Source organism: Meles meles, chromosome 1, assembly GCF_922984935.1.
Source record: "Meles meles chromosome 1, mMelMel3.1 paternal haplotype, whole genome shotgun sequence".
Taxonomy (NCBI): domain Eukaryota; kingdom Metazoa; phylum Chordata; class Mammalia; order Carnivora; family Mustelidae; genus Meles; species Meles meles.
In genome coordinates, this window is record NC_060066.1 from 130,435,560 (window position 1) to 130,449,904 (window position 14,345).

A 14,345-nucleotide genomic window follows, 5' to 3' on the forward strand; every position below is an offset into this window, starting at 1 on the left:
AACAGCAATTAGGATGTTTTCTTCCTGAGTGGATAATATATGGTTTCATTTAAATAAGAACACAATCTCCATTAACTTAATTTGTAAAAGCAATAACTCCAACACTCCAGCTATTGCCCTAGTAAGGCATTTTTAGACACATCATTACTACTTGGAAATTAAAAGTGAATCAGGCCTGCGGAGTTAATTACCAGTAAATGTAACCTAAAGTAGGTCTCCCAAATGGCAAGGAGCCAGCCTAAGATGGTTCCCAGTGTTAACCAGAAACATTGGAAGATACCGGGTACCTGAAAAGCTAAGTTTATATGTGTGGCAAATGCTTTGGGGATTGGCGGGAGAAATCATCGACAACATCCACAGTGAGAAACGGAAATAAGGCCCGATTAAAAGAAGATCCCTTTGGTAGAGATTTAGGAAAATGTCCCCCCCAGTCCTGCTCACCCAAAGGAAAATCTTCAGCTCTCTGTTCCCTAATTCAGTTATGCTTACAGAAAGGAAATCATACCTATTTCTTTTTAATGTACAACCCTATTTAATTATATAAGGTAGAAGTAATTTGAGAAACTAAAAATAAAATTAAATAAAGGAGGAACAAGGAAGTGACTCTCATCACTGGAGCTTTGGTGGTGTCCTCTGTTACAGTGTTCTCAAGGAGGTAGGCAAGAAGACCAGAGACAGAAGAAAAAAAACTCAGAGAAATAGTTGTCTGAACTTTAATTAAACATTTGAATCATAGTTAAATATTTGAATCAAGGAAAATGGGAATAGATGAAACCTTAGTGAGAGAGAAATGATACATGCACAAAGGGGAGAGATTAGTAAAATGACTGCTGACCTCTTATTGGTAATGAACATATTTGTTTTGTTTTACTACAAACATGTCTAAGTTTCCTGCAACTCCCATAAATATTCAAATGCACGCAAGTTCCCACTGTCCTAACTTAATGATGTTCAAGAGTGCGACAAAGTAAGCTGTTTTTGTTCTGAACTACACAGTTCATTGAGGGTCGGCCCCAGCTCTGATGTAGTTAGCAGTCATAATGCTAATAGATGGTTATCTTAAATTACTTTTTTCCCATTTTAATTTCATAAAGTGATCTCACATGATTTTGTGTTTCATCCATTTCTAAATAAATTTAGTAAACCGAAGACAAGCCCCAAATCATACATTTTAAAAACAGATTCCCATTTGGACTGTTTGCTGTATATAACTGAGTTTTTACACCTGCTTCAACAGACACAATATTAATGCCGAGTGTCATAGTAATATATATATATGAACTACTTAAAAAACAGTGTTGCGTTCTAATGTGTGGCTTGTCTAAACCCTAAAAGAACACAGACTGCCTTGCAGAGCCAAAACCACTATTATTGATCCATCTTGGCTGTGGTTCCATTTGCAAGATAAAGTCCCAACTGGGAGTTTCTCATAAATTGGGTCAAGACAAGAACCGTAAGTAGCCAGGGTATCTCCGTGTCTCTTTTCAAATAATTGAAGGTCACTTCTTCTGGTGTCTGGAAGAAATAAAATGTCCTTGTCTAATGGGTATTGCTTTAGTATATACCACATGCCCAGTAAGTTCTAGCATCTAGGAGCATGCAATAGCGGCTAAGATTAGCTATGCAGTCATGGTATCATTAGTGTTTAATTATATCGTGTGCATTGAGATATTTTAAATGTTAACGAGAAAACAGAAAGACTTATTCTCCTTAGCAACCATTATAGTACAGAGTGTTCAAAGCTGCAATCACACTCATAAGGCAAGTAAACTGATTACAAAATGAAGGTAGCAACAAGTGTGCATGCTATAAAAACATGAAACTGGTACCTAAAACAGATAAACCCCTTATTTGTTTTCAAAATTCCATGGCTGGCTCAGACCATCAATCAGCTCAAGGGGAAATTTTCACTTTAACACCTAATGCCAATGTTCACTCTTAGAAGTGCAAAAACAGGTGTAAAGTAATAGATCTGTTTTCTCTTTTCTCACTGGCTAAGATTCTATCTCATTCGGCAATGATTTGACTTTATAAAAACCCTTTTAAGAATAAAGGGCTTGAAGTCTTAACGGCAGCTCATACTGGTATGCACGTCTGTGGCTTCATTCTCCGGGTTCATACAAAGGCTAAATCATAAGAGAAGCATCATCAAAGATAAGTTACTTTCTAAAATACTTCTTATATCTTATTTCCTTCATCAATACTATTTCCTTTGGCTTATGCACACTCGAGGCGCTTCATCTATATTATAAGACGATGAAGGTGGGAACGGGATTACGTTATCAAAGCTCTTTTCAAAAACAGTGCTGAAATAAATTAACCTGTTCTTTTAAAATGTCAGGGTAGCAAGTTCTTGAAGTTTCCGGTGTTTCGACTTTAGGGTTTCTCTAAAACACAGAACCAAAGGCTAAAAACCAGGTGGCTGTTCAAAGTGACTTCGGGGACCCCATTTAGGGAGAGACCAGGTATTCCACTGGGGCCAAAGGCGAAATCTTCGCACCGATTTATCGGGCTTGGCCTGCAGGAGTCTTCGTTCGGACAGGGGGTACTTTACAAGGGCAGGAGGCGATGCCGACCAAGGATGCTGGAAGACGGCATCCCTGTTTCCCGCGGGCCCTGGCCGGGTCACCAGTGCTGGCCGGCGGCGCGGGTGCCCAGCTGCGCCTGGGACACCGCGGGCACGGCCGTGGCGGCAGCGGCGGCGGCGGCCGCGTCGCCGACGCCCGGCAGGACGGAGCGCACGGAGCGCCGGAACTCCTCGTTCCTCCACGTGTAGAGCAGCGGATTGAGCGCGGACAGCGCGCAGCACAGGAGCCAGCTGGCCGCCTGCACGCCCCAGGGCACGGGCAGCGAGAAGCCGCTGGCCAGGCTCACCCACACCAGCGGCTGCGTGGCCAGCAGGAAGACGCAGCAGAGCAGCAGCACCGACAGGCCGCTGAGACGCCGCTGCGCCCGCCGCGGATTCAGCGCGGGCGGCAGGGGCTGGGCTTGCGCGGGGTGCGCCGCACCGCCGGGGCCCGGCGCGTGCGGGGCGCCCGGGAAGGCGGCGGCGGCGGCGGCACAGCCGGGCAGCTGGTGCAGCAGGTGGAAGTTGAGGACGCTGACCCGCTTGACGCTGACGCGCACGCGGCGCACGATGCCCAGGTAGCAGTGCAGCAGCAGCGCCGTCTGCGCCAGCAGCGCCGCGGCGGCCAGCAGCGCCGGGTAGTGGACGCGCGGGGGCGCGGCGCCGGGTCGGGGCGCCCAGGGCGGGAGCAGCAGCACGAGGCCCAGGGCGAGCGCCCAGGAGAGCGCCAGCATACCGGCCGTGTGGCGCCGCTGGTACAGCGCCTGGTAGGTGGCAGGTGCCCGGGTGATGAGCAGGTAGCGGTTCAGGGCCACCAGGCAGTGGGACAAGAGGGACACGGTGAGCCCCAGGCCTAGCAGCCCACCCCGCAGCAGGCGGTAGCTGCCGCCGGCGCCGTCCCAGTCCGCGGGGGGCTCCGCCGAGCCGGTGGGCAGGAGCCCGAGCACCGCCTCCTGCGGCATCCAGAGGGCGCAGACGCTGAGGTCCGCCGCGCAGCCGTTCACGATGAAGGCGTTGCTGGTGGTCTGCAGCTTTCGGAAGGACGACACGAGATAGATGACCATGCCGTTGGCCAGCGTGCCCCCGATGGCGAGGCCCGAGTACAGAAGGGACACGGGGATGCGCCGGCCCGCCCACGACTCCTCTTCCTCGCAGAGCAGCAGCAGCGATCCCCCGGTGGTGGAGGAAGTGGACGTGGAGGAGGAGTTGGTCATTCTGGCCAACTCTTCACACCTCGCTTGCTAGCATCAGCTTCTCACAGCGTGGCCCATCCTGACACCCGCCTGCGGGGAGGACAGAGACATCCCTTCAGGCTCTGCCACCACACAAAGGGCTGAAGCAGAATAATGGGTGGGGGAGGGGGAGAGAGGGAGCTCCAGGAGGACGGGGGTGGCAGATGACAGGTGCCTGCCTCGGAAATGTCTCCAGTGCCAGGGGAAAGGCCTCTTTGCATTCGGCAGGCACCAAGGGAAGCCCAAGCCCGGGACAGAGCAATGCCAAGAGTCTCTTCTTCTCCCCCCAAACACTCATGCATGCACACACACACACGCACACGCACACGCACACGCACACGCGCACACAGTTGGGAATATTGCCAGATAGAGCCCCTAGTTTCCAGGACAAAGCAGAGATATCCCAGCTGGGGAAAATGCCAGGGGAGAGGGGTTGAGGGGCATACCTTACTTTGGGGCTGATCCTTAGCTGGCAGTAGCAGAGGCAGGGATGCCGGGAAATACCTCCTCACAGCAGCATCTGTGGTCCCAAAATCAACAGGAGAATCTCAGCTGGGATCAGTGCCAGGAGCCAGGGCTGGCTTCTCCCAAGCAGCATCCACACACATGGTCCTAGGCAGAAATCAGCAGCTGCAGGGAGACTTCTCAGCTGGCAGCAGGGCTGGGGAAAGTCAAGTGGCAGGCTGCAAGCCCAGAAGGGCGGGCAGGCAGGGAGCTGAAGCAGAGATGCTTGGCTGCAGAAGCAAAAGCTGAGCTCGAGAAGCAAGAGTGGTGCCTGATGTGGTGAACCCACACGAAGCTCTCTCGTGCTCAGTTATACATCACCCAGGGAAAAGGCAGCCTTTCCACGCTTGGCATGAATTATTCAATAGCTTCTATCTTGTGAAAGGAAAAAAATATCTTGTTCAGAAAGTCCTGTAATTAACAAGTTTCTCAGTCTTGTCTTTTCTATCTTTCTCTCAATCACCTTATTTTTCACCCTGCTTCATTTTTCTTTCCTTTTTTTTTCCCTCTCACCCATGTTCAAATAAAATTTAATATGCTCCTAATATATTTCATCCTAGCCTCCTGCATTCTGTGGGCAAGATTTTTCCAAGGGATGAATATACTCCCAGTACCCAGGACTGATCTCTTCCATTTCACACTTGCTGAGAGAATTACTTTGTATTCTAAATGAAATTCATTTTTTCTGTGGTAAGGTGGGACAATTATCCACAGAAAATCCCCAAGACTCCATTTAAGTCATTATTTTGATTTTATTCTCATCACCAAGCTCCTTTCCAGAGTTTGGCTTGTGTTCAGGAATGAAAGGGTTATAGGGTAAAAATGAAATGGTCAAGTTAAAAGTAGGTGTTGGAGATAGAAAGAAACCTGAATAATCCACAGTGTCAATGACAAAGATGGCCCTTTGTTGGAACTTTTTATTCTGTGGTCTTAGATGGAGATTTGCAGTCAAATGTTGGAAATTAATTTGACACAAGCTCTTATTTAATCATTCCGCATGGGAAATTTTCCATAAAAGCCATCCTTCCCTCCTACCCTCCCCAATAAATTAATTTTCACAGTGAAAATCATTTATCTGAAAACTGAACTCAGTATGGAATATGGTAACCTGGCCTAAGAGAAAAAATGCTCGGTGAGGGAGCACCTGCATGGTTCAGTGAATTAAAGCCTCTGCCTTCTGCTGGGGTCATGGTCCCAGGGTCCTGAGATCGAGCCCCGCATCAGGCTCTCTGCTCAGTGGAGAGCCTGCTTTCCCCTTTCTCTCTCTCTCTCTGCTTCCCTCTCTGCCTACTTGTGATCTCTGTCAAATAAATAAATAGATAATCTTTAAAAAAAAAAAAAGTATCTATATTAAAAAAAAAATGCTCCGTGAGGTTTCAGGACACCTGAGGTCTAAGCTGAGCATTAGATGGTCAGATGTGATGGGTCGTTTATGTCATGTTGTCAAAAAAGAAGCTTTCACTCAGTGACTTCCAAGGCCTTTCTTTTCAAACTTTCTGTGAATCCCCACACATAAATGTAGCATTCTTCCTCCCTAGTTCTGACACTAGAAACATGTGTACTCTGCCTAACATGTGCTGAGTCCTGTATCCTACAGTCTGAAACCTTTCCCGGCTGTCCATAGGGTAGCATTTCAGGAATGGAGTGCAAAACACTCTCCCTCAGCTTTCCCCTCTCCCTTTCAAAGAATGGTATTAAGTAATGACCGCTAACAACTCTAATGGGGTTTGTGCTAAGCCTGACTTGATGGGTTTAGCCCTTTTAGGCAGTAATTAAGTGAAATGAGTTGAGTTAGGGGATTAAAGAGAAGAAACAGAGATTTGCTCTTCCGAGGACTGAGAGGTTCAGATGTCAAGTTAATTGATGTTGAAGAGAATTTGCCATTGTCCTCTGCCTGTAGTCATTTGTCTTTATTGAGCCTCTGAGTACATCAAACACAGCAAGCATGCAAGAGAGTCCTCTAATTATTTAGAGTTAAACTTTGTTGTTGAGATAAAAATTTCCTCTTGGGCGTCCTGGGTGGCTCAATCGGTTAAGCACCTGCCTTCGGCTCAGGTCATGACCCCAGAGTCCTGGGATGGAGCTCAACATCGGGCTCCCTGCTCAGCAGAGCCTGCTTCTCCCTCTCCTGCTCGCCCTGTTTGTGGTCTCTCTCTGTCAAATTAGTAAAACATTTAAAATTTTTAAATTTAATTTCTTTTCAGTGTAACAGAATTCATTATTTATGCACCACACCCAGTGCTCCATGCAATACCTGCCCTCCATAATACCCACCACCAGGCTCCCCCAACCTCCCACCTCTGCCCCTTCAAAATCCTCAAATTGTTTTTCAGAGTCCATAGTCTCTCATGGTTCATCTCCCCTTCCAATTTCCCTCTACTCCCGTCTCCTCTCCATCTCCCCATGTCCTCCATGTTATTTCTTATGCTCCACAAATAAGTGAAACCATATGACAATTGACTCTCTCTGCTTGACTTACTTCACTCAGCATAATCTCTTCCAGTCCCATCCATGTTGATACAAAAGCTGGGTATTCATCCTTTCTGATGGAGGCATAATAATCCATAGTATATATGGACCACATCTTCCTTATCCATTTGTCCGTTGAAGGGCATCTTGGTTCTTTCCACAGTTTGGCAACCGTGGCCATTGCTGCTATGAACATTGGGGTAGAGCACAGATATGGACCCTCAACTCTATGGTCAAATAATCGACAAAGCAGGAAAAAATATACAGTGGAAAAAAGACACTCTCTTCAATAAATTTTTAAAAAGGGACGCCTGGGTGGCTCAGTGGGTTAAGGCGTCTGCCTTCTGCTCGGGTCATGATCCCAGGGTCCTGGGATCGAGCGTTGGGCTCTCTGCTCTGCTCGTAGCCTGCTTCCCACCCCCACCCCCCACCCCCGTGCCTGCCTCTCTGCCTACTTGTGATCTCTGTCTGTCAGATAAATAAATGAAATCTTTAAAAAAATTTTTTTTAAATAAGTAAATAAAAATTTCCTCTCACACCAAGGCAGTATTTGAATTCCAGGTTCCCGGGCCCAACTGCTTCCTTAAAGGATGCCTCTGGGAATGAGCAAAATCCCCTGCTGAGAGGCTTTCACACCTTTCATTCACTCAGGTTTCTGTGAAGACCATGCCTTCTGCAGCCCTGGTCCCCCAAGGGGCAAGTTTTTGTTTATATTTGATGTGGGTTTTGCTTGAAGCTATTGAACTTACATAAAATAGGGAGAGAGTGGGGGGTTTCTCTCTCATTCCCAACACCAGGACTATGCAGGACTATGCCTGGCATGTAGAAGGTAGAAGGTACTGGATAAATAATTACTGAATCAGGGAATGGGAGGCTATATAAATGATTTCAGGTTTTTTTCCATGGTGAAACATTTGGTAAGTGGTTTTCATGACCACCTCATTCCCCCTACCCTCAGCAGGAACTTGCCCCCTCAGCCACCCTTCTGAGACATGTCCAGTCTCTCTACCTCAACCCATTCCTTCCCCTTGGCTTCAAAAATGCCAGTTTCACCACAACCGAATGAAAACTTCCCCTGTGCTCCCTCTTCTTCTCAGGCCGCCTACACAAGCTTACTCCGGCTCCTGGTAGAAGGGCTGGGTTTCTCCCACCCAGTGCCCTCCCCTTGCTGCATTCGATCTCACCCCTGAGACAGCTGCCACCTGGCTTAACTTCTACGCATATGCAAAGTTGCCTACCGATGTTGCTACTTGGGTGTTCTGTGGCCATCTCAAAACCCCAATGTCCAGAACGGATCCCCTCCTCTGCTTTTCAAACCAATCTCTCCTTCTGCTATATTCCAGTCCAGGGGACCAGCATCACCATTATCCTGATGCCTAACTTAGAATCCCAGCTGTCATTTTTGATTCCTCCCTGTATCGATCAATCACCAAGTGTCCTCATTCTAACACAGTAATGTTTTTTTAAATCTGTTCACTGAACTCTATTCACTCTCTTATTATTACCTGCTATCAGACAACCAGCATCTCTTTTCTAAATTATCCCAACAAGCACCTAATTGATATCTACTTACCATCTTACCTCCTTCCAACCAAAGCAATCTTTCTAAGACTGAAAGACATCATTTCACAGGTGTTACATTTTGTTTCCCCACCCTCCACTCTAATGTACATTCCTTGATAATAGGAGCTTTGCATTGATTACTCACATTATTGGAAGCTCCCAGAACAATGTCAGACACCTAATAAACCCTTAATCAATATTTGTTGGAGGAAATATTGAGCAAATGTCACTATTGTGCTTCAGTTCTCTCAACTAAGACCGTATTGTACTCAGGAGAATCGTAAGCGTCATCATTGCTAACGTTACTGGGCACATACCACAGGTACCCAGCATTGTTCTGAGGATTTTTTTTTTTAAGATTTTATTTATTTATTTATTTGACAGACAGAGATCACAAGCAGGCAGAGAGGCAGGCAGAGAGAGAGGAAGGGAAGCAGACTCCCTCCCCAGGAAAGAGATCAATGTGGGGCTCGATCCCAGGACTCTGGGATCACGACCCGGGCCGAAGGCAGAGGCTTTAATCCACTGAACCACCCAGGGGCCCCATTATGAGGATTTTTTGTCTATTGTTTCATTTGGCCCTCATGTCCAACCTACAAGGTAGCTAGGCTTACCTCCAAACTTACAGGCCAGGGCAGGAGTCCAGATATAAGTCCACAGGCTATATGTCTAAGTATTTTTAAATCATAAATCAAGCCATCCAAATGTTAAATAATATTCTGTTCTCCTAACTTGACAAATATATTTTCATAACAACCGGAAAGCTGGGCTCAAATTTAGAATTCTCAGATTCATAGATTGTTCCATGCTCCTGGAATGGGACTACTTGGCAAACTTGCCTCCATCCTACAGTCTATCCCCTTCGATCCCTACCCTTGGTTCTGTCATTATATGCCAGAGGGACCTGTGTGATATAGGACACTCCAGCCTGTCCATCCGAGTCCCAACCACACCCCTGTCACACAGCTATCCCTTGGCACCATCTCAGACCTATGATGGTAGCTGGAAGGCAGAATCAGCCATCAGAAGGACAAAGCCAGAGCAGAGATCCATGCAGGTCAGGAAAGTGTGTTCATGGCCACTGGGCAGGGAATTCTGGGGTCCTTGTGGATGAACATGGTCTATAAAGGGCATGTGAGCTCTGGGTGAACTTGTCCCCTGGGATCCATTTAGTAGCTAAGAAAACTGAGTCACAAAAATAATTTGGGAAATGATTTTTTTTTTTTTTAAACCGGGTAAGTTAAATAACTTGCCCAAGTCTTGTAGCTGGGAAGTAGCATAACTGGGATTCAAACCCACCCACCACATTGCACTGCCTCCCTTGGTTAAGTTGAAATTCCGGAACATGGATTAGCACCAGTATATAAAGCTGATATAACAGGGAGACCCAAAACTATGGAGGCTCAATAAATGAATAAGTGATTAGTCTCTCACAGTGCAGGTAGAAGGCAGATGTACTGTACCAGGTAACAGAGAAACCCAGGGACCCCCCCCAGCGCTCCCCCACCCCTTAGGACAGGAGTATCCAAAGTGTGATCCCTGACCAGCAGCATCAACATCTCTTGGAAACGTGTTAGAAATGATTCAGACTCACTGAATCAGAATTTCTGGTGATGGGGCCCAGCAATCTGGTTTAACGAGCCCTCCAAGAGCCTCCGATGCTTGTTGAAGTTCGGGAACCACTGCCTTCAGGGGCTATCCTTGTCTGTGTGGATGATGTCATGTCACCACTGCCCCATCACATGCCAGCTGGCAGAGATGAGGAAAGAAGAAAGAGGGGCAGCCAGCCTCCGCAACAGAAAAGTTCACCTAGCACTTCGGCCTACACCCCAAACAGTGACAACCTCAGTCACATGGCTGCTGCTTGCAGCAGGAGGAGCTGGGGCCATGCTGGCAGAGTGATCACATGTCCCGCTAGAACCCCGGAAGGGCAGGACAAAGGAGAGAGCAGACAGTGGGCAGTAGAGGGAAACCGGTTACCAGGTTCACCACAGTTTAAATCTGCAAGTTTAGGGTGCCTGGGTGGCTCAGTGGTTTAAGCCGCAGCCTTCGGCTCAGGTCATGATCTCAGGGTCCTGGGATCGAGTCCCACATCGGGCTCTCTGCTCGGCAGGGAGCCTGATTCCCTCTCACTCTCTCTGCCTGCCTCTCTGCCTACTTATGATCTCTCTCTGTCAAATAAATAAATAAAATCTTTAAAACAAAAACAAAAAACCTGCAAGTTTAAAATAAGGCTGTTATCATTTGGGCCCTTTAAGCATGATGCCTCAAGCATGCCAGCTTTTGGAGAGTCTTTGAGAATGCTTAATAGGGGCGCCTGGGTGGCTCAATGGTTAAAGCCTCTGCCTTCGGCTCAGGTCATGATCCCAGCGTCGTGGGATCGAGCCCCACATCGAGCCCCACATCGGGCTCTCTGCTCAGCAGGGAGTCTGCTTCCTCCTTTCTCTCTGCCTGCTTCTCTGCCTACATGTGACCTCTGTCTATCAAATAAATAAATAAAATCTTTTTAAAAAAATGTTAAAAAGAAAATGCTTAACAGCTGAAAAAAAGAACTCCTGGCTTTGAAATATAAAATATAAAAAAGAAAAGTTTGAAACAGAAATTAATAAGCTATTAAAGAGTCAACTGCACATTATCAGCAATAGCCAAACCATGGAAAGATCCCAAATGTGTATCAGCTAATAAATGGATAAAGACGATGTGGTAAATATATATAAATATAATAAATATTATATTTACCACATTTCCTTTATCCATATATATCTCTTCTTTATCCATATATATATGACATTACATAAATATATATGTAATAATAATATGAAATCTTGCCATTTGCAAGGACATGGATGGAGCTAGAGAGTATTATGCTGAGCAAAATAAGGTAGTCAGAGAAAGACAAATGCCATATGATTCCACTCATGTGGAATTTAAGAAACAAAATAGATGAACATATGGGAAGGGGGGGAAGGAAGGAGGGAAACAAACCACAAGAGACTCCTTTTTTTTTTTTAATATATTTTATTGTTTATGAAAGAGTAAGAGCAAGAGAGTGGGGGCAGACAACCAGACCCTTCGAGGAGTCCGACACGGTCCCGATCTCGCAACCTTGAGATCATGACCTGAGTCAAAACCAAGAGACCCTTAACCAATGGCACCGCCCAGGTGATCCCATAAAGAGACTCTGGGAGATAGGAAACAAACAGAAATTTCATAGGGGGGAGGTGGATGGGGGATGTGCTATATGGATGATGGGGATAAAGACGGGCACTTGTTATGATGAGCACTGGGTGTTGTATGTAAGTGGTGAATCACTGAATTCTACTCCTAAAACCAATATTGCACTGTATATTAACTAAAATTTAAATAAAAAATTTAAAAAATAGTCAACTGCAAATCAGCTCAAGGTGGGATCGGGCTACATTTTCATATGTTTGATATGACATGTGATGGGGCTTCCGTAGTGCTGAGGTCTGCACAGATCTTAAAATAGCCCTGCATACATCCCCCATAACATCTGCCATTCTCACCTCTCCAAACCTCTCCCTCCCCGGCCCTGTGGACCTGCCTTCCTTGAGGGTGCCTCAGTTTCTCCTCTTGCTCCCCGCTAGCCATGTCCATTCATTCAGGGCTGACCATTCCCTGGGCTGCCTCTTTGCAATCTTCCCCCACCTTTGCCTAGCTAAGTCCTACTTATCTTCCAAGTCTGATCTCAGACTTTACCTCATGCGAGGAGTCTTTCTTGTCCCTTTTGATGGGTTGTCCAGTTTCTGTGCCCTAAAACCCAGGCGTGTATTGCTGCCACAGCCAGGCTCCTCAAGGACTGGTTATTCCCTCTCCAAATGATAAACTAGACAAGGGCAACACTTTCTTTTTGGTCAGAGTGCCTGACACACTATAAATACTGAAACATTTGTTGACTGAATAGGTCCCTTGGGAATATTTGAGATGTGGGCTCAAGATTTCAATCTCAATTACTTTCTCAAGAGAGACAACCAGGAGTCAGAGTCACGCAGCAAAGCACTGTTATTACTGATCTTTTAAAAATTCTTTAAAAGCTTCGTGTAACCACATCCTCATGCTTTATGCCACCAAATTATTTTTAAATCGAGCTTTTGTTGATAACAACCCTCGCTCGTACAACCCCACACCCACCCATTACAGGATTCAGTGTGTATTTTTCCTAGTACTCGATTTCAAAACCCACTAAAACACGCTCTAGCAACTGTCTCACATAGTTTGGAAAAACCAAAGGGTGAGCGGCAGCAGTGAAAAATTGGTCATTTCCTGTGCCTTCCCCATCTGCTGTTAGCCAAGCCACAGAGCACCCTCACTAAGCAGGGTCCAAAATCCCATTTCAAAGCCCAGCTGTTATTTCCTCAGATCTTGGTCTCTCGGTACACACACAACTGAGAATCACGTTGGTATAAGCTTCTTCAGATGGTAAAAGAGGTTTTGCAAAGGAACAACAGCTTTAGGTTGCTTAATGTCCTGATTAAGGAGTCATTCAGCTGCGTGAGAGCATTTACCATTAGGAGAAAACTCAATGGTAGAGTTTGTAGAAATTACACATTTATAAAATCAAGGAGCTGGAGATGATCTGGGATACCTGAGGCCTCGCAATGATGGTTCCCAACTTTTCTTCCACTGTCCCTTCGGACTTGAGAGAGAACACCTCACCTCGCCTCAGAAACAGCGGTTCACTCCAGGGGTAACCTTCCCTATCAGGGAGTACCAGAGAGTATGGTTCTCAGTTGCGGGCCATTTGGAAATGTCTGGAAGCACTTTTGGTTGTCACACGTGGGGGCAGCGGGTGTCCCTCCTTCTAATGGCTAGAGACTAGGGATGCTGCTAAACATTTCGCAATACACAGGACAGAATCCCACAACAAAGAATTATCCAGCTCAAAATGTCAGCAATGCCCAGACTGAGAAACCCCGCCAGAGAGGTTAAGAGTTCAGGATAAAAAGCCAGAGCTTGGTTGTAGTTGCAGACAAGTTATTCTACCTTTACGGATCTCAATTTTCTCATTTGTAAAATGCAAATAATGTCACCTATGGGGGGGGGGTGTCTTTTAATGATTAAACTTATGCAAAGAGCTTCATGAAAGTGGCCCGTGTGTAAGTGTGTCACACACACTAAAGACAATGGTGATTCCCAAGGTGGGGGGGGAGGTAAATGGAGGGTGTAAAGGGACACACTCTCCTAAAGAACAAATCTGGAGGGAGTGTGGGGTGCCTTATGAAACCTAGATTTAAATAAGCCAGTTTTCCAGTGCTGAGTCACTGTCATAGCAAGTCCCTTGAAGCATTTCAAGAAAACTGTGATCCTCCCCAAATTTGCATGCAAACATGTGCGTGTCTATTTGTGCATTTTTCTGGAGAAGATTAAATAATTACTTCAGCTTCTCAAAGGAGTCTATAAATTCAAAGCGTTAAGAATCATTGATGTCATTCAATCTCCTTACTTTATAGAAAACCATACCTAAAGACAGTAAACGACTTACCCCAAATCATACGTATGTAGTGACTGATCTATGTCTTAAACCAGGCTGTCCTGTGAGACTCGTGCAGGTGTCCCCACTGAAGTATGAGATTGAGGCAGTTTATAAACACACAAGACAACTTAATAAACACAAACACAACTCCTCCTTCCAGCTCTATCAATTTATAAAGCCCTAAATTTGTCTTTTCAGAGTGAGTTGAACGGTGATCTTCAAATCTCCTATACCAAAGTCACCTGGGTCTGGATCAGAGCTACTCTCTGGGCTCAGTAATCTGATTCTAACAAGCACCCCAGGCAATTTTTTTTTTTTTTAAGATTTTATTTGTTTATTTGACCACAAGTAGGCAGAGAGACAGGCAGAGAGAGAGGAGGAAGCAGGCTCTCCACAGAGCAGAGAGCCCGATGCGGGGCTCGATCCCAGGACTCTGGGATCATGACCTGAGCTGAAGGCAGAGGCCTTAACCCACTGAGCCACCCAGGCGCTCCCCCAGGCAATTCTTTTCTACACT

At 46.2% G+C, this 14,345-nt stretch overlaps 1 protein-coding gene across 2 annotated transcripts; it reads right to left on the minus strand.

Moving 5' to 3' along the window:
- Positions 1-2,529: 2,529 nt before the first annotated feature.
- GPR88 (G protein-coupled receptor 88) lies at positions 2,530-4,786 on the minus strand. 2 transcript variants are annotated; one of them, XM_045998294.1, is made up of 2 exons: positions 4,250-4,786; positions 2,530-3,849 (listed from the first exon to the last, which is right to left on the minus strand). In XM_045998294.1, the coding sequence occupies exon 2, from the start codon at positions 3,778-3,780 to the stop codon at positions 2,626-2,628; it is 1,155 nt and encodes a 384-aa protein (XP_045854250.1). In that variant the 5' UTR covers positions 3,781-3,849; positions 4,250-4,786; the 3' UTR covers positions 2,530-2,625. The 2 variants fall into 2 exon arrangements, with proteins under 2 accessions (XP_045854250.1, XP_045854245.1); XM_045998289.1 differs by having other exon boundaries at positions 4,245-4,786.
- Between the last annotated feature and the right edge of the window lie 9,559 nt (positions 4,787-14,345).

Bases quoted from the DNA above. Each gene is read 5' to 3' on its own strand.
- GPR88 (XM_045998294.1), bottom strand. From the start codon at position 3,780: ATGACCAACTCCTCCTCCACGTCCACTTCCTCCACCACCGGGGGATCG.